General features: G+C 41.9%; 1 protein-coding gene and 1 non-coding gene across 6 annotated transcripts; one reads left to right on the top strand and one right to left on the bottom strand.

Annotated features, from left to right (window-relative positions):
* Positions 1-42: 42 nt before the first annotated feature.
* On the bottom strand, positions 43-27426 carry LOC132261042 (protein bric-a-brac 1). 5 transcript variants are annotated; one of them, XM_059759552.1, is made up of 10 exons: positions 26848-27426; positions 26650-26786; positions 26372-26582; positions 26153-26317; positions 3819-4254; positions 3371-3430; positions 2815-3291; positions 2203-2757; positions 1659-1897; positions 43-1568 (listed from the first exon to the last, which is right to left on the bottom strand). In XM_059759552.1, exons 3-10 carry the CDS (start codon positions 26543-26545, stop codon positions 1323-1325), a joined length of 2352 nt encoding a protein of 783 aa, XP_059615535.1. In that variant the 5' UTR covers positions 26546-26582; positions 26650-26786; positions 26848-27426; the 3' UTR covers positions 43-1322. The 5 variants fall into 5 exon arrangements, with proteins under 5 accessions (XP_059615535.1, XP_059615534.1, XP_059615533.1 ...); XM_059759551.1 differs by having other exon boundaries at positions 26372-26585; positions 26650-26704; XM_059759550.1 differs by having other exon boundaries at positions 26650-26704.
* Trnar-acg (transfer RNA arginine (anticodon ACG)) lies at positions 1935-2007 on the top strand. Its single transcript has one exon. It is a non-coding gene; the product is annotated as a tRNA-Arg (tRNA).

Raw genomic sequence — 27426 nt, 5'->3', positions numbered from 1 at the left:
GTCGAGAGTGTGAATTAGCCCAATAAAACGCACCCAAGGGCATTTTAAAATATGCTTTTACATTTTGTACACATATCAGTTACACGTACTTAGGCTACAATGTATTTTATACCTAAAATTTACTCATAGTTCACAAATATCCTCAGCGAAAGATTATCTCCCAATCACCGAACTCCACGCCAATGGGAGCCTCTCAGTTCTATGACCCCTAAGTAGTGTCTAATCATTCATTAAAGTCTATTTACAGCGAATAAATCGTCGTCACTGGACATATCCATAACAACAATCGCTTTAGGCTCGAACGCGGGGTGGAAAATTGAGTGTTGCAAATGAGAAAATAAAATTAAACTCCCGGAAGGGTGGCTAAAATCAGCTTCATTATATCAATAAATTTTGATTTCACGTGTCACTCAATTAATAAATCATTGCACTCCTTTCAGTCACCCTGCACTTTCATTCGTGTGAATTATTGGGTTTTTCTTTCTCTCTTTTTTTTCGCAAAATATAATCACTACAATGTTTCGCTTTAACTGGCTTAATGAATTAACAATATAACAATAATTGTTTCTTTCTTCAATTTATACTCGATCGCAACCAAAAGATCAGACAAAATATCACCAATATATAGTTTTCTTCCTTTATTCTTCAAAATTTTTTTTTCTTCTCTCACTTCTCCATAACGAAATATGCAGTACAAATAACTCGCTTAATAAATCTTAAAGTTTGAAAAAACATAAACGCTATAAACTAGTAAAATGGAAGATTACTTTCATTTTTAATGTCTCTCTCTCGCAAGAAAATAGTGGCTATAATTAAAGTGTGTGATTTCTCTCACTTCTTTTTAGATGCTACATAGTCAGAATTGTAGGGTCTCCAGGGGGAGGAAAAATCATCAGTGTAGTAATCTTTCGAGACTGCGGATCAAATGACGTGCAATTTCAGTCTTCCGATCGGGTCACAGGCCCACGTCAGCGTGTAGATAAAATATTTGAATCATCAGGCCGAGTGTTGAATTAGTACCGCAAGCCATTGAAATCATATTGGCAAACATAGCGAATCAACAGCAAAATCAAACTCCCAAAAGACACTGGCAAAACTCTCTCCCACTAATCTCCACATGCGGAGCCCTACTCGTTCACTAAATTTATCATTACCATCCTTAAGATCGATATTCCTACTGATATTAATCCTACTATTTGATGTTACGTTTATTCTTCTTACGTCTCTAACTCCCTCTCGCTCCCACCCACTCAATCCTAGCAACGCTTCCGCCTCAGCAATCTCAGAAACTTCCGCCTGGCGGTCCGCTTGGGCGGCGATTTTCAACTCCTCTCCATGTGATGGTGCTGCTGATGGTACACGTGGCTGTTGGGGTGGTTCTGCACGGGGTTCGACGTCGCGGGCGGATGGTGGGGCGCCTGCACTGGCTGGGGATGGGGCGTCGGCGGCGGCGGAGGCTGCGACGTGGCCACCACCACCATCGGTGGCGGATGGTGGTGCATGTGAACCGGATGCTGCTGCGGCGGCTGCTGCATCACTGTCGTCGTGTACTGCAGCTGATGGTGTTGCTGCGAAGCCACACAAGATGATCCAATTAGTCACACACTAAACATGCCTCCCTCACACCCTCAGGCACTCCCGAAATAGACCGAACTTACAGTATTCTCCGGGCTGTGATCCATCTGACTACCGTCGCTGGACGTGTCGTACTTCCCTCGCTTGAAGCGCCCATACAGCGAACTATATGGCAAATTGTAGTGAATGGCAGCTTGATTGATCGACATCTGACCAACCCGAACAGCTTCTAAGGCTTCCATCATAGCGTCTTCGGACCATGGCGTCGGATTTGAGCGCGACAGCTCAATGCCCTCCCTCTTGCAGCGCCCGTACAGAGTGCCTGAAGCGACAGAAACCGTGCAAAGATCAGATCATATGGTCCTGTGGCGCAATGGATAACGCGTCTGACTACGGATCAGAAGATTCCAGGTTCGACTCCTGGCAGGATCGATTTTTTGAGTTCTCAAACAAGCATTTCACAGTGATACTTCTGCTCAAAACAAACCCAAAAAAATCTAGAAGCGAAGTTTTCATGCGAATTTATCTTTTGCATATCGCACAAACTCTTCACTCCATCCCACTCCTTTCGCAAGGAACGATCACAATATGAGGGATATCAATTTCTTGGGCAACTTTTTTCTTTACCTGTTGGTATTCCAAACTCCGTGCTGGCCTTCTGAACGGACGCATGACCGGCTCTGATGGCCTCCAGGGCCCTTTCGAGATCCTCCGGCGTCCACGTGGTAGGCGCCGCATTGAATGGTGCCGCCAGACGGATTCCCTCCCGCCTGGCGATCTTATAGAGAGTTGACGATGGGATGCCGAAGGCTTTGGACGCCTTATTGGCCGAAATCGTGCCAGTCCGCAGTGCTTCCAGAGCATTGTTGAGCGAATCTTCACTCCAGGACTTTGTTGGGCCCTCTTTCTTCGGCGTGTCAATACCCAACCGATGAGCTCGCTGCCACAGAGTTGTCGAAGGTATGCCAAAAGTCACTGACGCCTTCGTGAGACTCATATTGTGATTCCTCAGAGCATCCAGAGCCGCCTCCATGTCCTCCTGCGTCCATGTCTTCGGCCCGCCCGGAGTCCTGTTTTCGTGCTGTGGCGTGAGACTCGTGTACTGAGTGGCACTGTTGCTATTCCCCGGAGACCCATTGGACATCATCTTGGAGTCCTCACTCGCGTCTGAGTTATACATGTCTGCAAAGAAGCTGACAGTGTGATTTGGATAAGGTGAAGACATCGCTGGGAGTTTACCCATTTGACTCGGTGTCATCATCGTCACAATTTCCGGCGTAACAATGATCCCGTGCATCGGCTCATGCTCCATTCCGCCCTGCTCCACGTCCATGCTCGTGGACGCCGAGACGATCGAATGGTGCACTGGCGGCTTGATGTCCGGCTGACTATCCGGCGGACTGGCATTGTGGTGCCTCTGAGGCTGGGGCGTCGGCGGCTGTGGGGGCGGTTGCTGCACCGGCGACTGATGAGCCGTTTGCGGCTGATTCACCCGCGAGGGCGGCTGCACTGGCTGCGGAGGCTGATGGTGTGCCTGCTGAGGCACCGGTGGCGAGTGTGATTGCTGGTGCGCCACCGGATGGTGATGATGCGTCTGTGGATGATCCAACTGGTGGATGGTGTGAATGTGATGATTCTCCATTTCGAGAGTCTCGGAGGGATCCATCGAGCGCAATGTCTCGAGCTTTATCCGCACTTCCCCATTTGGCGTTGAGTCTGCAAGCAAAATCATGCTCTCTTGTATTAACACAGAACGTCATCGCCGCGAGTGGATTGAAAGAGGAAGAATCCTTACGATAGCTTGAATAAGAGCTTAATGGTTCAGGATGGCGCTGAGGTGTTTCAAATTCTTGAACTAAAATTGATATGAAAATTATGTAGGGGTAGGATTTTGAGTAAATTTTGCATCTCTTACATTATAAAATATAATAAACATATGATTAAATAGTTTAGTAATTCACACTGGTTAGTGATGAAACGTATAATGTTTACTGTTAGTAGTGTAAGTAATTAAATGATTTAAAGACAAATTATATCAATTTAGAGAGTTTACGTCTACATCGTGAACTGTTCCAGAATTCCAGAAATCATTCGCCCGTTCAGAACTGACAAGAGTCTCAAACGGAAGTGATTCCCATAGTTCAAGGAAGAGATCATAAATTCCAGAGAAAGTATACATAGTTATCTTGAGGAAATCGACAATACATATAAGTCCGCCATGCACTTTGGCCAAATTCACTCACTCGATAAGTCTCTTGTGTCTGAACTGGGTGTGCAGTTGAGGTCGACATGCTCGGTGACTGGAGTGGCGGAGGGTGCCGGTGGCTCCGGGGCAAAGTCCAGGAAGCCCATGGAGACACCCATCAGGCCCCCATTAATGCCCATACCCATTCCCAGGCTCGTCATGGTCTTCTGATCACGTGCCAACACCTGTCGCGGCTCCAGAACAACTACTGAACCATTCTCCACGTCCGGATCACCTCTGCTGCCCAGTCGTTTCCTCGACTCCGTGGTCCTCTGCTCGCCGCAGCTCACTTTTTGGTTGTTTTTGGTACGTTTCGCACCCGACGTCGACGGTGGGATTCTCCTGTCGCAGCTCCTGCCCTCGCCACTGCTTGTCTCAGTCACCTCCTCGCACAGGCATCGGATTTTCAATTTTTCAGCTGTTCGCAGGAGACTCTGCACGCCACATCATACCGAGAAAGAGAGAGAAAGAGCGCAAAAGAGAGAAAAGTGAGATATGAATTTACGAGCTCAGATAAGTACTTAACAATTCAGTCAACTTCTTCCTTCCGCCCCACAAGAGCATCCCTCCCTCTTTTCTCACACCCTCACTCATCGTAAAATGCCATTTTACTGCCACTTCCGAATATTTATTGGAACACACACGCGCCCGCACTTCCTCGTGTTGGCCAGGAAGTCGGAGCACACCTCATGCAAAATTTGGCGGTTTACCCACACTCTCGTCGTTGCATTTCGCTGCCAGTGCCGACTTTCAATTCGAGTCTCACTCCTCATGGACTATTAAATTTTTCACCCATCGTAAAAAGAACTTCCCATCTCTTATGACATCATTATTATTTAACATGGCTCAACAGGAGAAGAAGACACGAACGGTGTGCGGAGGGAGAAAGCGAAAACAAAGCCGAAAAGACAGGAGGAAAATGCGATCAACCGATGATGAAGTCTTGTATGGCCAAAAACGATTCTCCACCACATTGACTCTTCACATTGGCGTTCTTGTCTTCTCTACCCGCCCATATAACGTCTCTCCTTCACCTCACTTTGGCCTGGCATATTCAACACCGCGATGTTCCAGAGTCGACATCGACAGAGCCACATACTCATTTAAATAACAAAATGTGAATGGATCTGGATTCTCAAGTGAGAAACCTCCTGTTCTTCATCTTTCTCGGGTGTCGCATAGAGCAAAAAACGAAAAGTCGAGAATAAGAAGAGTTTCAACGGCCTTGAACCTACTTCTTGAGCGTTGGAAACACTTGCTTTTGCCACTTCCTGCTGCGTGTATTGATTAGTTAAGCCACCCATTCTTTGTCTCTTCTTTCACCACTATTTTCTCATCTTCACCAACCTTCTATATTCGCCCATCTTCATTCCCAACATTCACACATTTCGCCATAAGAACGCACATTTCACTCTCCCGTGGAATCCCCCCATTTCCACAATATTATATACCCATCACACTCCACACTTGAGCCATTCTTCACTCCCTCGACTTCATTGACTTTTGAGACGGGCGTCTGAGTGCCTCCCCGCCAACATTCTCCCTCGGCAAATGCCTCACCCACAAGGGGCGACTGTCGATGAAATATTGAAGGTGTGGTGCAATCACACAAGTCAAATTATATACTAAAAAAAAAGAGAAGATGGGGAGGGCAAGGGAGGAAAGCGGTGTAAAAGTGGCAAATAACTCTTGAATTCACTCATCGTCACTCACCCAACATAAGAAGATAATGATGATAAGGAAGTATAAATAGAGACATGTCAAGGTATGTGTGACTCGCATGAGAAATAAAGCAAACCCCAAAATACTCGCAAACACACCCTTTCGATTTTTTTTCGGAAAAGTTGAATCTGTGAGGAAAATCTGAGTACTTATAGCCAACACTATTTCTACATAACATTCCTTATGACTTTTTATTAATATTACTTTTAAAGAGTACGATCTTATTAGTTCACACATTCTGTGAATTTCACGCTTTCAAACATTTTCTTTCCGTCAAATGCTCACGGAAAACCCCTTAAAAATTCTCAACCCGTTTCCACCTCTTGGCGAGTCCCTATAGTTTTACGAACGCCATCATTGGGAATAGAACGGCCTGAAGTGAAGTTTGTCGTAATGAAAAAAATCAGCTACACATGACAAGAGGGCGGAAACGAGACAAGAATACATGTATCATCAGCATAGTGAGCGCCAGAAGGAGTCTCCCGGATCCCAGTACCTCTATCCCACCTCATCCCAGAAAACTCATCAGATATAGCTCTCCTCTGTTCGCACTCTCAGTCCCACTATGCGAATTACGTCGCACTGTGAGCACTTTTGCACCCACCCAACAGCCCACCGCCGCTTACTTGCCAGTCACTCAGTCAGACCCCAACCCACGGACCAACTTGCACCCACAGGCATCAGGAGCAGAGAGCTCCCAGTGGCGGCAGCCGCACCAGCTCAATCGTACAAACAGAAAACACTAATACACGCCATGATTGCTTTTGTGTACAGCTTCTATCGAACCACCCCAAAAGCCTCTCCCTCCCCTCCACCGCCCCCCTTGTGGAACCCTAATTCCGTGCACTAGAGCTTTTTTTCCCTATCATCCTGCGTCCTGCCTCCAACGTCGGTACACACTCTCTCTCTCGCCTCCCACCAGTGCTTTTTCACTTTGGCGTGTCTCTTATATACCAATATTAAAACATAGCTAAAGACATGGTTGGTATAGTAAGGACTCAACTTTCGAGAGACAGAGCAGTGAGAGGAAAAAGGTAGAGGGCCGCAGTCAGAATAGAAGCGGCAAAAAATCCATGAAAAGGAGAAGCTTTGCATTAAAAATTTCTGGCTTCTTTCATCTTTCTCTGAAGACGACAGTTTCCATTGATTTTCCGAGTGTTTCCGCATTTCATTGATGTTATATACCCCAGAAAAAAATCAATGCAATTGTGACAAGTCTAGTTACTTCTCAGAACATGATCTCACAATGTGTCCTGACTTTATGGCATAAATTGCAAGAAAAAAAATATAATTTACGTTCCCAGAAAAATAAAATCACATTATTCAAAATGTCACAACAGAAGGAGACACTAAATTTTCCCACAACTTTGCCAAAATATCCCCAACCCATTCAAGATCATTCCATAAATGTCTCTCACCACCGCTCGCTTGGTTTTTTTCTCTCTCTCCTTTGGCAAAAAACTGAATTCGTTCCCGATCTTCGTGATGGCAAAACTGGTAAATCTGTTGTTCATAAATGTCAACATAAATTTATCATGCGAAGCAAAATCGAGCCAAAAACTTGAGACAAATGCACGATTATCCGTTTGAGCTTCCCTGCCGATAATCGATAAATTTGCTAGATTTAAATCGCAACCGTGGATGGAATACTTCCTAAAAACAATTCAATTCTCTTTGCTCTCCTCCCTCCCCTCGCCTCTTTTCCCACTTGAGCCATTTCGATGAAGATTTTCTTTTTGGGGGAGCGCAAAAAAAAAGAATTTGTGCCAAGAGTACGGATCTGTGCCGGATGGTTTTGGCCCAGAGGGAGTGTGAGCTCAGTGGGGTTGGGGCCTGAATTGGTTGATGGAGAATTGTTGGCGCACAATTGGGAGATTGAGGCTGGGGATTTGGTGTTGGGACGCTGGCATGGGGCACGGTGGAAAGTCATCTCTGGCAAAAATAAAATTAGAAGAGTTCTTTTCTCCTCACTTTTTCCCTCCTGTGTGCGCACCCCTGCAATACCGCGCGCTCTCTTTCTGTGTATAGTTTCGCCTCAGCCAATAGTCATTGCTCCATGGATATTTTTATCTCTATAGATAGCAATTTATACATATCTCCGTTTTATATTCTGTTTTTGTTTTCTTCCTTTTTCTCTATACCACTTTTTGAGGCCAATTCAGAGGGGGTGGTTTGGCTCCAAACTTCAATATTCGCACATGTGAAAATTTTCAGGGGCTTACAATTTAAGTTAAAAAACTGAACCTTGCTCCAAACGTCACCTCATATTTATTCATTTCATTTGAAAGAAATATCTTTGGAAAGAAATAAAGAATTTGTGAGGATTGGAAAACAAAATCTTCTTATTAAAAAGCGGCAAAATCTTTAGATCGTCATGGGATGTGGCATATATGTAAATTATCTCATACATAGAAATATGCTCAATGGAACAACATTCAGAAGAAAATTTGCTGATATTCCAACACAATTTATGAGTAAAACCATTAAATAAAACTTATTTCAAATGCCAACAATTGCAGTAATAAGAGAGGTTTTTTTTGTTAAATAAATAAATACAAACACCCCACAAGTTTATCGAGAAGCCCCTGCAAGATTTCTCTATGTGGTGCAAATTACCTTCAACCCACATATGTAATCGTATTATGCACATAGAGTTTTGAGCTTTCACCCATCTTCACTTTCGATGTATGAAGGGGTTTTCTTGAGCTTTTCCTCGTCACTTTCACTATGTCTCAAGAGGAAGAGAAGAGACAGAGTCCCACCCTCGAAGGGGTGAACGAACAAGGGTGGGTGAGCATAGCGAATTGTGTAATTTTGTTAGTCAATTCTTCTCAACAAACTTCTCAATTGCTAAGCACACAGCCAAAGAAAAAATGTCTGCGAAACATGAGTCGAATATGGGAAAGTTTGTAGCACGATGAGAGGAAAAGCCCTCTTGGTTATTGATTCAAGAGTCACCGGGTGATACTTTCAGAGCCTCTTAGAGACCAACATTCAATTTCCCAGGACATACATGAGGAAAACTGCTTGAATTTTTAAGCACTATAGCCCAATCTGCAGGATTCATCGACAAATTGTGAGAGCTTTGCTCCCTTTGTCTCGCAAATCATTTCCATTGAACTTGGATAGCAGAGAAGCCAGAAAAAATTGATGACGATTGTTATTTGGGTGTGAGGGGCGCTCTGCGCCCTGAAACTTTCAATTCAGCAGTCACAGGCCGCCCAGTAGCGCGCGACACACACAAGATGAACCCAACTAAATCAATAAAACTCCACCCCATCTCCCTGTGTCTCCAACCATTAAGCCACCCTCTCCGCCACTATCGAACGCGCCCCAACTTCCTTTTCTGTACCATCCGAGATCCAGCATAGCGTCACACCATCAGGCGCCCACTGCGGCCCTATGCAACCCACCCAGCTCCCCCACCACCCGCCCGCAGCCTCCCCGCCCGCTGTCTCACTCGCACTCACCCCGGCAGTCTGCTCGCTCCCACTCTGGCAGCCACTGCAAAGAACAAAGTGGTAGATGTGCCTGTGGTAATTATTGATTTTGTGTAGACGTTTTTTTCACCCAGCTCTACCCGCACTCAATTGTGACTGTGCCACCCAAAACCCACCCCAGGCCAAGTATCTATACATATTCTATCCATCTGTGTATATTTGGTCTCTCCTCCCTATATTGAATGTGCTCTCGGCTGGAGAACTCAGCAAAAATATTCTCTTTCGCCCAAAAACTCCATTTGCTCTCTCTCGCCCCACCAACCCCACTTCTGTCACTGTGTGCCTGTGTTTGTGTGTGTGTGTGTGTGTGAGTGTGTAAAAATTCACGAAAAAATCGACGCAGTTCTATAAAACAGTTTTTTCCCAGCGCTAGAAAAAGCTCGCTCCTTCATTCCGCCAAAGCCCGGAGCGAGAGCGAGAAACTGCGGTAGAGAGAAAATGACAACCACAAAGTGACACTTTAGGACATAGAATTGTGGATGAATTATCTCCATCAAGGCCTTTTTTTTGTATACCCTTAAGAAAAGGAATACACAGCCAGAGATAAGGACAAAAAACCTGAAAAAAGCCCTTTGACCGCCACTCAAAGGAGTGAACCTTACAGATATGGTTGATTCGGAACTACATAAATCTCTTATTTTTTTAATTAGCCCTCTTTTAAAAAATTGCCTCATACCAAAATGTCTCAAAGAATTCCATCACGTCAGAAGCACACACCCCAAAAGAAAATTGTAGGTCAAGGGATAGGAATCATAAAAATATCCACAGATGAAAGAGAATCTCAAAGACTTTGTGTATATTCTATACATGTGTGTTATGTAAAAAGTGAAAAGGAATTGTGGAAGAGTAAAATAATACCATAACATAAAAGTCAAACCCATTGAGGAAAAAGTTACGTCGAAGAAAACACCAGAAGAATAATAAAAAAAGGAGTGAAGAAAAATATGTAGAGAGGAATATACAAATACACTCAAATCGATATCATATATGTGATATGAAGTCACACTATATATTAAATCTATTTTCTAACTTATGTGGAAGAAGAGGAAGAAAGGGGGAAAATACATAAAAACATCATACTAGCACCATACACCTCGCACAAGAGGAGTCAGCGACAAGGAGGGAAGAGAGCCGAGGAAGTACATGAAGATGCACTATATAGGGTAGTTTTCAAGAAGCTACACTACAAGCAATGTACCTTATACCCATGCCAAGATGCCGAGGATCAACAGTTTGCCGTTTATGGGATGCACATTCACTCCCCTCGGGGGTGAGTGCAAGTCTCTGCTGAGGAGATGCACCTCACACGTTGAATAAACTTTCAAGGTTGAACGTGATTAGAGAGCTCTCTGTGGTCTTCCACCCCATGAAATATTAACCCCTCTCTATCTCCATCACATTGCTCACAACCCACAATTTTCACTTTCAACACAGGTATTTGTGGAATTTCAGAGGCGTCTCCCCAAATATTGGCTAAATAATATTTAAATTACGTTTACATTAAAGCATTGTGTTTTCTGCCACAAATTACAGAATTTCTACAGTTTCAACCTAACTTTACATCTGTAGCGTTAGCAATTCCTATCCACGTGTTAAACTAGTACCAAGACTAGTACATTTTCCATTAAATTTCTGAGAATGTCATCGAGTTGATATGCAAAAGACTCGCCTAATAATGTCACTTTTAAGAGTTTACAAGGTCTAATACCTTGACTTTTGCCCATATACTGACTAACACCACAGCTTATTGGCACCACTCAGAGCCATGTATCAAAGTCTAAACGACCGCGAGGGTGAATTTTGTAAAGTGGGGTAAAACAACTTTGGGTTAATTACTCAAATTTTCATGGAAATTGAGCACATTCCGCCCTCACTCTCTCAGTGTTCTTATGTCGTGATATGTTGTGACATACGGAAAGGGGGTTAGTCTGTCAAATACAATCAAAACAGTTAAACAGCAATTCAAGTGGTGTGTATGGGGAAAAAGTGGAGGCAATAAGACAAGGCAATATCTTCACCACAAAAGATTCCCATTTGCAGTCACATTACAAGACATTATTTAGACATAAAACTTTTTTGCCGTCAATACTTTTTCTCTTCTACCCCCATCTTCTTCTCGTGGAATCTTTCTCCCTCGTTTTTCCTCTTTCGCCTCCATTTACTTCCACATTCTTCTCCTTCTCCACTATATCTTCTCTACCTCTTGACTTCTTGCAAATATGTTTTCACTCTCATCAGCCACTTTTTGCCTCCCATCTTTCTCTTCCTCCGTTTTTTCCTCAACCCATGGCTATACGCCTATTTGAGCCAAGGAATTCCTTCTCCTCATTCCTTCACAGGGCAACTATTTATCTGCTACTGATACATTACATGTAACACACGCATCAACTGAGTGCTCCTGAAGTTTATACACATTGCGTTGTGATTTTCTCCCTTTTGGCTTACAAATTCGTAAACATTTATGGGTGGCTGCTTGGCACCCATACATCATATTCCATAGAGTGTATTATAGAAGTAGACATTCACTCCCTCCCTCTCTCTCTCTCTTTCGTTCTCTCCTCTTTCACATTGTCATTTTCCACCCAGTCCACTCTTTTTCACACTCTCCTCTACCCACGACTGTACTTGAGCGCTGTACACTCTCTATGTACTAAACTCTGAGCGCCTCACTGTAATAATAGACACAATATCAGCTGATTTTATATATTATACACTCTTCAAAATTGTTGGCTTATGTTAAATACACCACACCGAGTGGAAAATACATTTTCCAGTCACAATAACAAATACATCACAAGTCAGATAATAATATCGCCTCCAACTCCAAACATTTTGCTATCTTGCAGAGTCGCTCTTCATATTGTACAAAGGGTAAGGATTGACACATCAATTAGCAACTCAACATTTTTTTACCCTCAAACTCAAAAAGCTACTCTCTCTCTCTCTCTTTCTCTGTCTTCCCAAGCCACGATTTCATGTGATGCCCTATGCAAATGAAAGGTCATGAGAATAGTAATTTTCCACACACCACAAAACACACCAAAATCCCTTTCTCAACTCTTCTATGTTTTTCCCTCCTCGCTAAACGTACACAAAGTTCAACTGAGCAATACACAAAATTCCTTTCACCAACACCACCACCCACTCACATATTGGATCATTGACATTACTTACAAAATCATTTTTTCGCGCACAAAATATTTGATGATTAAGGAAAATCCTCGCGAGACTAGCACACAAAGTGTGGCTTCAGTTGAAGGCACCGCAATTAAAAAGTCAAATTGTAATTCGTAGAAAATTCATTGAATTGTGAAGTGGAGAAAAATTCACATGACGCCATTCAATTCATGACTTGCATAGTGATTTTTGTTGTTACTCGTAAACCGCATTGAATTAGTTAGTGAGACACACAATGAAAGAGGTCTTAGGAGTTCAGCACTAGCAAAAGAGGAAGACTAATTCGGTTAGCTTTTCTCACGATTCCACTGGAGCGTCAAACGAGGTTTTGAAAGACTGTTGAGCGCCCGAACACACAGAAATGTCAGGAAAAGGGTGAAAAATCTATTCCGATCATTGAAAAAAGAAACAGCTTGATAGAATAAATTGAAAAATCCCATGTCAGGTGTCATGGAATGTCCACAGAAGAGACAAAATTCCCCAAAATGCTCCCATTTTGTGTTTGAAATCACATTTGTCGATATGATGAAATTTCGTGTGAAAGACGAAAATGCGACGAGACAGAGAAAAACCCTTATGGCAAGAGCCCCGTCCCTCAATTCACACAACACCCCCACTCCGGCACCCAGTGAGACTAACCCACTTCCCGAAGGGTGTGGGACTCGATTGAAAGTGTGGGTAGATTAGGGGAATTTAGAGAAAAGATACTGACTGAATGTGAGGTGCGATGATGGGGGTCGTTCGCTGCAAATCGCTGATCATTTGTCAATGCGATAGTAAAAGAGCTGCCGAGTGGAGGGATAAAGATGAAGAAAGGTTTATTGGCATGAAATACACTTCACTTTTTACGGCAATGTTGCCACAAAATTTTCGATGGGCTGTAAAAGCGATCAACCCCTTTTTCTTCCTCTATTGCCCATCACAATTTATTGCGACCATCATTGCTCTATGAATTTTTACTAGAAGGAAATTATGAGAAGTATTTTTAAAGTTTTCGAAAATGCTAAATCCTGAGAAGATTTCTCTGGATTTATTGGATTTCAAGCCACTTTTTTTTGTAGCTCGGACTTGTTTGACCCGCTCAGCAAAGATGAGGCAATAATGTAAGTGATGAACTCACAATTTGTCATCGCAAATGTTGAGCAAAAGCGAATTGTCATTAAATAATGTCTTAATTAACAGCTTCTGGAGTGGAAACGGAAATAGAGCGTCATGATTGAGAATGACTTCCACTCATTCTCCCCTTGACGTTCCAATTATTGGTATTTCTATGAACTCTTGAAGGCTACACTGAGCTTTAAAATTGACCTCATAAAACTCATAAATTACACCGAGACATAAAGAGCCATCATATAACGTCTGATTCTATACAACTCACTCCAGTTGCCCCCCATAAAGCATCTCTGTTTCTCTCTCTGTAGTCTTTTGCATAAGCTCACTCAAGTAAAATCAATTGCTTTTCGCCACAGTCCATGCAGCTGAAGAAGTGCAATAGAAAGTTCTTGGAATTGCTCTTTGCTGCAAAAAATTCTCATCCTACATATCGATTTATTAGTGCTCACAGGCCTTTCTGCTATCTTTTTTTTCGTCGCTGTGCGCTCCTCACCATAATTGCCGGACATTGTCTGGCTATGCCATTTCCACATACAGCCAGACACAACTACGGCCACACTTGGTGTGTTGGCCATCGCACACATTTGGATTGGAGATAAAAGTCGCAAAATGGCAGCCATCGGCCGGCACATTGGCAAAAGCCACGAGAAAATTGCTGGAGAGAACACACTGTGGTCTGGCGCGAGTGCATTGCAATGCCGAAAAAAATCGACCGAGCACCAAAAAAAGCTAAGCCCCGAGGCTCAAAGCAAGACGCACAGATCTGCACAGAACTATTCCCTATCTTGCTTCTCTCCTCATATGTCAGTGATAAAATTTCTCAGCCCGATAATTGCGTTCTTCAGCTTTATTTGTCACTTCACTGTCTCTATACACTTTATGGGATCATTAACATTTCTCCATTCATTCATTCGTACCACACAATAATCTGTCCAAGTGTGATGATCGTATCCGAAATTGTGCATCGCAAATTTGATACATTTCTACGTCTCATATTACCTACATCGTTGTTATTCCCGCACATAATACTCCCGACAAATTTAAAAAAGGAACTGGATATGGAAGACAAGTGAGATTACTTGTAATTGTAAAATAAAAATAATGTGTAGATATTGAAAATTGTTTTGACAACAAAATTTCATTCTCTTTTTCCTCATCGCAGGAATAATAACAACCGACAATGATAAACCTTACAATCTCTGGAGACTTTTTGAGGTTGTTGAGAGCACAAAAAATGCACTATATGAACATTTTTCACTTCGTCCCTCCGACTTTTTCCCCTGCTGCTATTTTTCTCATTAATCACGAGAAATATTAATCACACAGTTCGAGAGCACTCTCCTCGAAAAACATCGTCGTCAAAAGGAAACATTGACGCTCTTCTGCTCGAAATTTCCCCAATGACATACCCCTTTTCCCTCTAAATCTATGAAGAACTACATCACATATTGAACAATTTCAGGGATTTGTCGACAAAGATTTACCACGAGGCCTTTATCCTAACTCACTCTGCTGTTTTTTTCCCCTTCTCTCTGATCTCTCGTTTCGGGAAAAACGTCTTTGTGACCGAAATCCTTGCGACAAGCGAGAGGCTGAAGCAACAAGGCTAAAATTGTCGAAAGGCACACACAAAAGAGATCACACAGTTCGGCTGTAAAAAGCCCTCTGTGGAGTTCAGGTACATGCATAAGTTCCTCCCTTCACCTGCCCTTCATATCTGCACGGAGAGCAGTTTTTAAATGAATTCTCTTAGTTCAATTTACTCAAAAATACCATATTTTTGCGTTCAAGACAACCCAATATAGCCCCCCAATATGTATGCCCTCGGCCAGTGAATGAGAATACAATTCGGTCGTTGAGATTGAATGCGAGAAGGTGAACACAAAGGCATGGATTTAAAGTGAATTTCCAAGAAATTCTGCAGCATAATTTCATTTGTATGGATTGCAACAGCCACTCTTCCCAGCCTAGGCCGTGACCAGTCGTCTTGCATATGTATTTTCGCTGCCTAAATTTATACATAGGGAGAGGTGATGAAGAGAGAAAAAAGACGGGCACCTCCGCCACATTTCAGTGCATGGGGCTCCCAGCGTGCATACAGCCCAGCCACAGACCTTGAACCCACCGCCGGAGCGAGTGAGAGTGTTTCTCATTTTATTGCACCGCGCGCGCTCTTTCGATCAGTGCAGTTGCCGGTGCCATGGCCTCATCACTGTATATGTGCCCCCACGATGCGGATGCACATCATCAAGTTCACCGACAGTGAAATCATCTCTCACACACACGCTCTGCGCGTCTTTTCTTTCGGGGCACAAGAAGAAAGATGAGAAGCGAACAAGAAGAGCGCGCCCTCCCAACCATTGCCATACTCTACACATGGCCAAGGCAGCGGATGAATAGACAGCGCAACACCATGCAGAAAAGACCATGTCAAGGTGCACCATTTGACAGAGTGTACAAGTGCAGTGCTAGACGGAAATGCTAGGGCAATTGGGAGGGATAATATTTCAGAAGTTTACCACTTCGTCTCTGCTTTGCTCACTCACAAAGTCGAGCCTACAATCGACAATGGGTTTTGGAGATATTTCTACAGTAGGCTTAAATATAAACGATTCTAAATTATTTTTAGCGCCAGAAAATCCATCATGTCCTTCATATAAAGATATGATAACATATACACAGTCAATTTTCTTAGCCAGAAACCGTTTCATATTGAGCATTATAGCATAGGTTTTCATGAAGTTTAAAAACAGTAAGAGAAAATGAATACAAAGGTAAAGTATGTATCTTAAGTACATCTAAGAATAAGCCAATAGTTGTATTTCAAAGCAAAATATGCTATTTTAAATCATACATTTATGTTCTCTGATTAGTTAAATCAGGCTATATCCAGCCATTTCTACTAGCAATACATTATAATCCATTTTCAAGATCAATCTCTACCCACCATCTCACGCTGTAAGAGAACATTCCCAATACAACCGAAAACGATCAATCAAGCGATTGTATCAAATGCTCTTGTGAGCATAGTCTTTCTACCAGAACGTACTGCTACACTAGAGACAACGAGACAACGAAAAGTTCAAGTGCATTGTCTGGTGGTATGATGACTCTTAAAGCTATTCCTGAGACACACTTTCCTCGGCACAGAAAAGACGATAAAATTTATGTATATTCCCCACCGAAGAGGCAACTTTAAACTCCCCACCGCACTTGCAACATCACAGGTTTACCCTCGATTGGCGGCGATGACAAATACTCGCCCTTGAAAGGTTCAAATCACCCCTGCTCAAAATTTGCCTGGCATATTATCAAGAGGGTATATGTTGAGGAAGCTGAAAAGAGGCCGCAGCAATAAATATGATATTGCCGTGGAAGGGGACAAAAGGCGCTCTTTAACCCATTTTGGCGACGCATATCTCTTTCACATCCAATATTATATTACAACATAATATAGTGATACTGCATTTGGGGCCCAGACAACAAACACACCGGCACACCACATAATTATTCCACTTCATATTCAACCACCGCACACACTCAACCTCCCATTCGACGCCCTTCTCTCACCAATGTTGAGTCGTTGTACATCCAAGGGAGAACGACAGACAATCGCCCGTGAAAAGGTGGCCTAGGGAATTTAGTCTTCACAAACCATCTCAGACACTGAACCACGAAAACCCAACAAGAGGCTTGTGTGAGAGAGAGAAAGAGTGTGCAGAAGGGAAGGAAAACCCAATCATCCGAACCACTAGTCAGCAACTGTCCAAGAACCAGAGGCGACCCAGGGAGAAGGCATTGTGGGCATTATGGTGTGTACTTGCCCCAACATCACTTGCGCCTCTCCTCTCTCTCTCTCCCTCTCTCGTGAGTGATGAATAATCGAGGAAATAGCAAATAAAACTAAAAATTATGGAAAAGAAACATGATCGAAGAGAACATTCTCTCCTGTCTACATCGATTAGAAGATGTTCTGAAACCATTTGATTTTTTCATTGTTCTCCCCGCAGTGAATTCTTTTTCGTCATGTCTTTTTGGCTCCCTATTTACCAATGCAATACTATTGTAACACGGATACCCAACACAAATACGAGCAATATATTTAAAACCTGGGTTTTGTTGCCAGAATATCGGTGTGTCTCACTTCTTTTTTTCCACCATCTTCAACTGTCTCTCTCTCTTCCACCCGATGCTCATGCCGTTTTTTGCTGTCGATCGGTTAGTGGCTGTTGAATTCTTGAAGCCAGCAAACAAATAAAACAAATCTCCGGCTTTTTTGCCCTCACAAACACACACACCGCACACCCAAGCACACACCCGGTCATGTATAGTGTGGGGCCCCCTGTCATATAGTCAAAGTCTGTACAACATAAATTGGAGCCAATCGATCGATTGAAGAAGTCCACCATGATTGGAGCGAAGCACAGAACAGAGTTGCCCAAGAGAGTGAGGTACTCTACTAGTAATTATATACTCTTTCAGTAGTGTTCCAATCTGCTGGCCATCTCTGTCTCCCCAGCGCACACCCCTCGCGCGCTCGCCCCGCGGTACACAGCGCGAAACATGAATCATGAATTCATAATTTTAATCTCAAATCCTCGCCATCTCGCTCACCCCACCGGCCAATGGCATCCGTCATCTCCCTCCAGTCAAATTATTCCTCACTCTATGGGTACTTCTTTAGATGTCGCGTCGTCGGCTCTTTCCCCCCCCCTCCCCCCGCCCATTGCAGGCCGTTGTATATGATTTTTGATTCGTCGTGAGTCGTTGGGAGTTATTTTAATTTTTCATGAAAATTATTATGTTCACATAATACGCACTCTTGCAATCCGCCGCATGTCTCGCCTTCAACAACCCATGTGTCGATCATGATTGCTCTCCGGTCGAGACCGTGGCTCCTCAAGGAGAGACACGACTCTCCACATTGGAAGGAAATCACTTCTCTGAGCTGGACGGCGTTCCCGCATCACGCCAGCCACTTCCTATCAACTCCAATTGACACTCTTAAATTTATATTCAGGTGAGACTTCCGCAAGATTAGAATTGGTTTCATATGACACAATAGTAACAATGGTTCGCCTGATTTTTAGACGCCTCAGCACACAATCACATTGAGACATTCATATCGTTACAAATAGCCTGAGTTGCGAAACAACGCGGTTGCGGTCTACAAGCTTGCTGGATAATTTTTTGGAAGTGATATGCATCGGTAAATTTAACCCATTACTTCAAAATCTATAAGCCGCTCTCGGTTTTTATATACGTGTATTGGCAGGTGTTCTTTTTATTCCAATTTTTGATCACAATTTAGACTTCAAATCATTTAAAATTAAGTGCGAACTCGGGAAAAATCATCCTAGGGAATTCATGGTTTCTGGAATAAATGATTAACGTGAGGATTCCGGATCAGAATAGTTTTTTCTACGCCTTCATCTACATGAAATGTAATCCTAAGAGTAATAATAGGGAGAAAAACGGCAGAAAACCCAAATCATTGATCGTAAAATGTCACATAATCCACTACTTTTTTCTAATTAAGAATCAGATTACTGTTAAAATAGTTCTTTTTCACACTATTTCACGAAGAAAATGCTTCTTTCCACCATAATCTCCCAACACTTTGATAAATTTACCTAAGAAAGAGGAGTTTCTTGCTCACATCAGAGAGACACACCATCTTGGTAGATACTTTTTTGTTTGTAACATCAGACAGAAGAGTAACATTGGTGGTGAGCGAGAGGGGAGCAAAAAAGGCAAAGAAAATCGGATTTAGAACCCATAACATCGTTTCGGATGGTCAGGTTGGGTGCATGATGAACAAACCAAAGTTCTCTGCGCTTCACAAACCTTTTGGATAATTTCAAGTATTATAATGGGGAGAGGAGCAAATACCTGAGCACCTGCTGGTCGATTATGTATACCTCTCTTTTTACCATATACCGAAAGATACTGCCTGCTGCCGATGCGGTTACTTGTTCAATTGTTTGAAATTATTCAATCGAATCTTTCGAGTTTCCTGCACAGCTCACGACCGAAAATTCTAGGCAATACCCCCCAAGCCATTGGGGTCAGAGTATAATGGGGACTTTTTTGCGTTTTTCCTCCACTGCCTCTTGTTTTGCAACGACAACCCGCCATCGGATTTATGACAAATACTACCCGTAATGTATGCAATATATACCACTGAGCACGGAACTTGTAATGAAAATTCCCCTATTGATTTTTCCTCCCTGGGGCTCCGCGCCACAATTCATGCCGTCACTGGCTGAGCCCTTGTGGGGATTACATCGAGATGAGGGCACCGAGGAAAAGAACATCACGGCCTCTCAGAGTCAAGTTTGATCCTCAATTTGTATTCCACGATATACATTTATTGCCAGGAAAATACAGAGTGAAAAGGTGTAGGAAATGCTTGAAAATGAAAAAACGAAGATATGTGGAAAAATTCTCACCGAGTGTGATTAATTGAAATTCGTCGCTTCTTCGCATTGCCCGAGACTAAGTAAGAGCCGAGGTAAAAGAGAAATAAAACACTTCCACACAAAACGAAATAGAGATTGCAAATTTTTTTTTAATTTGAATGCCATATGAAGTGCCTGCCCATGTACAAGTACATTTTAGAAATTCAAATTTATGCGAAAAGGAAATTAAAAGACGATATGAGTGTAAATTTTCAATTAAATTCGAGAAATAAAAAATAGAGAACCCATTCGTTCAGCGACAATGTGTGGTTATTTTGAACAATAGGCTAAATGACCATTAAATAAAATGTTGGAATAGAAAAGGTGAGAAACACGACATTTTGCACCACTTTTTCCTCTTCTTCCGAACTTCTTTCCACACATTTCTTGCAAACCACACTGTGTTGAGGATGGGCATTATTGAGAAAAAACGGCAGGTCGCTCATCTTGGAAGCATAAAGCAAAAAAAAGATGCCTCTTCTCGGCAAGAGCATTCCATTCGTCTCGAAGAATATCCAAGCGAAAGAGGGAAAACGTGAAGGAATAGAGAAAAGACATAAAAACAGGATCAAGTACAAAGTGGTGCAGGGTTAGTGTGTTATTCGATAAATGTGTGTTTTCTTTCCCTTCGCTCGACCATCGAGAACCAAAACTGGAAGAAGTCAAGAAGATTGATAAAACGACGCCACAAAGCACATTCATTCTCATGGGCACACAAACAAGAAATCTTTCCACCTTTCCGTCCTTAAAAAAAATTCTCTCACACAATTTGTATTTTCACACACAAATCACATTTAAAAAAAAGTTAATTACCTTCCTCCTCCTTCAATTAGGCGGAAATTTGTGGTTAAGTTATCCTTTTCTTGTTAATTTCCACGGACATTCACAGGAAACTTCCTCAGACACTGACGAAAAAATCACACAATATTCTTCAGTGGAAAATTAAAATTTCAGACATTTCTTCCTACTTTCAAAGCGTGGAAGTTTTATAAAAAGAAATTATTACATTTATCAGCAATGTTTTTTTACTCAAAGTCAAATCTCTCTCTCTGTGTTTTTACGTAGCGTGGAAATTTCTCGCGATACAGAAATCAACTATTGTCTAGAAAAATTCACTGGTCAGCAAAAAGATACAACGAAAAAAAGACCGCCAATGAAATAAAAGCAAAAAATCACTTTTTTACAACAAATTATATGTACCGAATCGGAAAAATTTAATTATTTTAATTAAAACTACAGTGCGACTCAATCTCTATATATATATTCTCACTCCGGTATTTTAGTGACAAAAAAATGTAAGAATTGTGTTTCAACCAAGAGCGGCTGATAACGCGCGCCTCTAGTGGGGCGAAGTCGAACTTGAAATGAAAGGGAATGTTATTCTGGACTTGATTTTGTGAAGAATATCGACGATAAACTACGAAGCCGGCTCAGAAACATACCAGCAACGCCACACTGTCCGCTCTCTTAGCGATGGTGAGAAAGAGAGACATCTCGCGAAACTCCCCTCAAGCTCTCCTTCTCACTCTATCTGCCCGTGTTTCCAAAGAAGTACACATCACACACTATTCTCTCTGTATATTGGAAATATTGAAAAGAATTTATATCCATCTCATTCATGCACACGCATTCCGCAAAGCTCATAAGCTCACGACATTCCCATGGCGGTGTCGCGCCATCTCCCTCACACCGCTCCGGCCGGCGCATTCATTCTCTCGCTTGCACACTGCGTGGTGAATTTTTCTCCAGGCCGCATTTTTGAGACTCTCTTCTTCACCACTCACACACCGTCGCAGCGCGCGCGGGATAGGCCCGCTTGCGCTGGTGTGAGTGGGAGACAGGGTGAGACAGTCCGAGAACGTCTCCCGCTGTCGAGGTCGATGCGATTCACGCCAAAGGGCAAGTCACGAGGCTCCGAGAGTCCCTCTCTCATAATGTTGCGAGCACACATTGACATCATGTGGCCACTCATCGAGCTCCGCAAAAATTGACGAAATCGCCGAACCACAGACGTTCTGACCGGAGAAGGCTTGTCTCATGAGGTTCAGGGTGACGAAGAGTGCGAGAGAGAGAGAGAGAGAGGGCAATAAATTCGCAATATGCTCGAGACAGTCTTTCGTCATTGCTTATTGTTAGCGGATTAGAGCGATGTGTGGTCGCATGATGGCACAAAAAGTGCCCACAAGCCTACACAGCAGAACGCAGAGTACAAAAATTAATTGTATATTTTGAAATTGATTAGACTTCTCGGACTCCTCAATGAACACAGTGATAATAAAATTTGGCATTTACACCAAATAATAATGATTTAAATACACGGAAAATGACACTTTATGTAATATAAATTATAAATTAGAGTCACTTAATTATGGATTGTATTTCTCTCAAATACCGAACGGTTAAAAAAGTATTTTCCAAAATAATGCTAATCGTTGTATCTTATAAAACAAAAATTTTATCTTATAAGATATAAGTCAAATAATAGTGAAAATGAAAATTCCCCATATGATTTACTTAACATTGTAGAATCATAGAATCACTTTAGCAAACTCTTGTATTCCTTAGAATATTTACATTAAAAGTTGAAAAAAATTGTGATTTTCTTCTTCTTTTCAAGATCATTAAAAGATGACTTCATTCAAACTCTCCTGTATATTTGTACATAAGAAGAACTTTTATGGATAAACTCTTGAATTGTGTAAAAAAGAGGCCAGATTTTACGATTAAAAGCTCTTCGTTTTCCATGATGTGTTCCGGTTAGGAATTGAACAAGTTGCGAAGCTTTACAAGTACAAATCAACATCGAAAAGCTCCCTATAGATATCTTCTACTTCTTCAATTGCATATTTTTTTTAGAATCTGTGCTATTGATTCGGAAAACCCCTTCACAAAAATCCACCAGAAAACTTTTCGATTTCATCCTCTTTTGACCCGATAAAGCCAGAAATGTGGAACGGGAAAACTTTTAGCTTAAAAGCCACAGTTCTCTGTGACTTCCATTAGCCGGTCACGACGAAATGGAAAATAATTCCAACTGCTTTTCAAGTGACTCATCATCAAGTATTGGTCGTAAGAATTAAATCCCCAGCAGATTTTCAGGTAGTCACAACAGCCATTCCCTCAGAAATACACACGTTTCTGTAATAAAGCACTCAACGGAAAAGTCGATAGGAAACAAATCCCTATGCAAACCGTGAGTGGAAAATCGACGAACCCCTCTTGATGGATGTAAAATTTTAAAAGACGACAACACTCTCATAATGATAACCCCTTTGGGGAATTTTATCCATTCTCCTCATATATGGTTAAACATAAAGTCTCTTGCTATATGTATAAATTGTATAATCATCACTGACCGTCGATTGACCGATAAATAAATGGTGTTTCAATTGAATTTCAATGTCATGAAGAAACTTGGCGATTTGTAATTTTAATTTCCCTTCCTTCGCATCATATCACGCGATTATTTCGTGTCTCTGCTTGTCACCTTTCGTCTAAACCTCACTTTTCTACCCCGCTTAAGCCGTGAATCCCTTCACTCACCGCCCCTCAAATTCAACATCAAGTGCTCGTGGAGCGACTTTTTATATCAACATTGACTCCCAATAAGCCACCAGAACATCTTCACCCCATCAATCTTTATTAGTAAATTACAGAGTTTTGCTTTTAATTTTAATCAATGGCAGAGTTGATTGTTCGAGGGTTGAGAAGCCTTGGGGAGAAGAAATGAGATGAAAATGGGTAGAAAATTTTTCCAACACTGCGATCTTCAAGCACGAGATGCGCCCATTCCACAAAGTGAAACTTCAATTAGAGATAGAGAAAGTAAGAGGATACAGAAGAGAATTCAGCAACATGAAGAGCAAACAAATAACAAAACCACAAATGTCAGTCAACAGGAAACCAAGAAACGATATCCACTTTCCCCACACCATCCTAGCTTGCCTACATTAATTCCTTTCTGTCGTCACTGGCGATTATTTACGGGTAAAATAGGAAAATGTCCGTTTACCAGTTTAACCACAATTTCCCTCAATTTCAAACGCCACTCATTTTGGCATTGGAGTTGAGGAAAGAATTCCCCGAATGATGTGCGATTCGCCCCGAAGAGAAGCATCTATATTCGCAAGTACAAAAAGCTGCAAATGAAGACGGTAGGAAAAGCCCGTGTAATTTATCATCACAGGTCCTGAGCGATGGAAATCCTCCTCACACTAATCGACAGTCTTCCATGTGGCATCAACAAGCTCCTCCGTTCCGTACAAATGGATGGAAATGCCCATCAATAAAAGGCCAGAGATGGATATGCAATTGTCAGAGAATATTCTGGGATTTAATCCTTGCAAATGAAGCTATTAACTCAAAGCTCCTCCATGGCAAACCCGCACACACACTCTCGCAAACACACACGCGCGCCCTAGGAGAAATTGGAGCCCATCAGTGGACTTGCGCCCTTTTCCCAACCAAAGGCTCTCGCCGCCACATCGAAAAACCCTATTAGAGGGAGTTTGCATTTAAAGCATCCCCTCCCTTCCGCTTCCACACACAAATCCCGGAAAAAATCAACACAAGAAAAAAACGCCATGAGAGAACATGGAAAATACTTTGCGCAATTAAAAGAGATTTTTCCCATCTTTTTTTTTCAACTGCCATTTCGTCCTCTTTTCCGCACACGCCTCTGTACTTTTCTCGCTTTTCCCACCGTCTCTTTCATTTCTACCATTTTTTCCGGGCACAAAACATGGGATATTCGAATGTTTCAGTAAATGCAAATACACTACATTTACATTTTTTCCGCTAAGCTATATAGTATTGTCTGTTTTTGAGGATATTTCTATACATACGTATAAGAAGTTACATTTATACAGCTTTGCTAATTGGATATTATGACAATTTACCGCTGAAATGTATTTTTCGGGTAAGTTTTGTGAATTATCACAGGAAATAATAATTTTCGGATAAAAATATTTCAGGGGGAAAATGTACGAAAATGACTTTCATTACTCAAAATGTAAGAAAAGCGTTCTAATACCTCGTCTTTCTCTGATGTTTATGAGAAAGAAAAACTTATTTATGAATTTACATTTGCCAAGAACTCCACACTTAAATACACCGAAAATTTTCGTCTAAACAACACTCGAAACAAATTGATGATTTGAAGGCTCAATACTTTTCTTATATCTACATGGTAAAAAAATTTCAATATTGTTTTTCAATCGACAACTCGTAAACACTTTTCTTGTGGTAAAATATTTTCTTTATACTGATTTTAACAAATTTTGTATATGTCTAATGAAAATAAAAATTTCATTAGTCTTTTGAGACTGATGATTATAGTGATCTTCAGAAAACAAAGTCACTTTACTTTGTTTCAAGACTATATAATAGTGTCGTCTTATTATTGAGCTGATAATAAGGGTTGAAGTGAAAGGCAAGCAAATATGCCATTAATCTAGTGTTAATGAAGCATGTCTATCAATACAAATATTTAGTGATTCTTCAGCTCTCCGATAAGTGGTCTAAAACGGAATATTTCAGCCAGCCGCGGAGGATTCGGTGCAAAATTTCGGGTCGAAACCGCGACTTTGAGATTTTTCACCTCAATGGCCGTGCGGCCAGAAACTCATCAGCATTGTCTATGCCTGGCAGACCATCGGAATGATACGAATCTCACGGTGGCTTAGCCGCACAACCACCACAGCGATAACCCGAGGAATTCTCCCGAGATATCTCGTTTTTCGTCTACACCGATAAAACCTCGATATCTTTTTTTCCCTTCTCCACCTCTTCAGTGCGCGCCCAAAAATCCATCCGTCCAGAATTGAGAGGCACCGAGGGACAGGAGGCAGAGCACATTTAGGGCAGAAATTCACTGCAGAGGGACTTTTAAATAAAATTTCTTCGTCTTTTTTTTCCTCTCATGCCGCGCGCCCAAGCCTCTGGCGTTTGAATCAACACAGAGACACCACTACGATATAACTCAATTTAGTCCTTGATTACATTTTGATAATTAACTTGAGAGGGATACACCTTAGGTATCGCCCGTATTTGAACTTTTTGATTTATTAGCGTGACTGCAAAAAAATATCCATGGGAAACGTATAAATTGATTACATTTTCACGAGCTATCGTGAAAATTCTGTCAGATACACTCTATTTTTGTCTGCGAAATTTCACCCCGGAAATGAGGGAGGAAAAGGAGTAAAAACTGATGAAATTAACATCAAAGGAGTGCCTCTACACTGGACATTGCAATTACCACAGAGAAGTCGTATAACAGATTTCAAGTTCATAGCGGTGACGCAAACCAATATATATTTAAGGATTGATGATAATATTAATCTATTCAAGCATCTTACTTGTAATTCACTCTCCGTAACGTTAATTTCTCCTTGATAGACGAATTTAATGATGAAATTCAGATCGGAGAAATCAATGTCTTGTGGCATAATTATTGTTGGATGATCGCAAGGATTTTCCAGCAGGAGTTTGCGAAAATATTGCGAACAAGCTGACAAAACCACCTGAAAACACAAATAAGTTATCTATTTGGCAAGTTGAAAACTCAAAGGACTCACTTTGTGAGCTTTCAGAGAGTTCTGTTCGCAGGCCAGGGTGACATCCACAAAGGATTGACTCTCCAGGAGTTCGTGGAAGATCGCAGTCATGTTTCTCTGGTAGTTATTCCATCGAATACTGAAATACTGATCTGTATTTATTGGTTGTGGCATCATGGACCAGGTTGAGTCCATCTTTGACTAGAATCGGTTGCTCTATCTTCAAAGAACTCTGCTAAAACAGATAAAATTGTGCATTAGATGTTGAGTGCAATAGGGAACTAATAATGAAAGCTCACTTGAGGTTTCTGGTTGAATCTGGGAATACTCCTTGCGAGTATTTTCCCTCAGAATCTGTCGGAATAGGAAGAATTGAACTCAGAGTTGATTATCAAATCAACAGATCACTTCACAATTCATCTCGTCTCCCCTTTACCTGCAAAGGAAGAGGAAAAGTGTCAGTGAAACAGTCTCACTGAAAAGTTTCTGCAAAGTACCTGCGTCGTTGTGTTCCTGTCGAATGGTGTGGGCGCCTCCTAGACGCTTATCTCGCCTTTTCCGTGTTCAATCCTTTTGTTCTTCCTATTGATTTTCCTCAGCACATCCTTCCCTGTCTCGCACCTCAAGGAACAGTTCCTTCTCCTCGCAGAAGCTCCCGGAAAATGGCACAATGCACTTTTCTTAGCGCGACAAAGGAGTCCCTCGAAGGAGAAGATGGACTTTCTCAGACTCACAGGACACTCCGTGGTCAGTCTCAGGAAGTGTAGTTGTCCACACACTGAACAAAATATTCCCTTCAACAACTTTTCACGATTTTCCAGCGGAAATATTGCCTCTATTTTGATAATATTCTGTTTTTGTTTTGACTATAGCATACGACAATGGGGAGTTTTTCACTGCAATTCCGGTATCACTGCACGGATAGCAATTGTTGAAAATCAATAGTCAGTAGTTTATTAGGACGCGAAATTACACCTGAAGAGGATTTTCTGGCATTTTCCGCGAATTTTGAGGGAGTTCACATGAAAATTTGCTGAAAAATCCACCGAGAGAGAGAAAATATCCTCTTCTCTTGA

Source organism: Phlebotomus argentipes, unplaced genomic scaffold (genome assembly GCF_947086385.1).
Source record: "Phlebotomus argentipes unplaced genomic scaffold, Phlebotomus argentipes genome assembly scaffold_18, whole genome shotgun sequence".
In the NCBI taxonomy this organism is placed as follows: domain Eukaryota; kingdom Metazoa; phylum Arthropoda; class Insecta; order Diptera; family Psychodidae; genus Phlebotomus; species Phlebotomus argentipes.
Note: the sequence above shows the minus strand (reverse complement) of the source record. Positions and strands in the feature narration are given on the sequence as shown.

Excerpts from the sequence above, each read along its gene's own strand:
- LOC132261042 (XM_059759552.1), bottom strand. The coding sequence starts at position 26,545 with ATGGACTCAACCTGGTCCATGATGCCACAACCAATAAATACAGATCAG. Across the intron at positions 2,758-2,814 it reads GATGACACCGAGTCAAATGG|ACATGTATAACTCAGACGCG; the intron begins GTAAACTCCCAG and ends GCTTCTTTGCAG. Across the intron at positions 1,898-2,202 it reads GGAGTTTGGAATACCAACAG|GCACTCTGTACGGGCGCTGC; the intron begins GTAAAGAAAAAA and ends CTGTCGCTTCAG.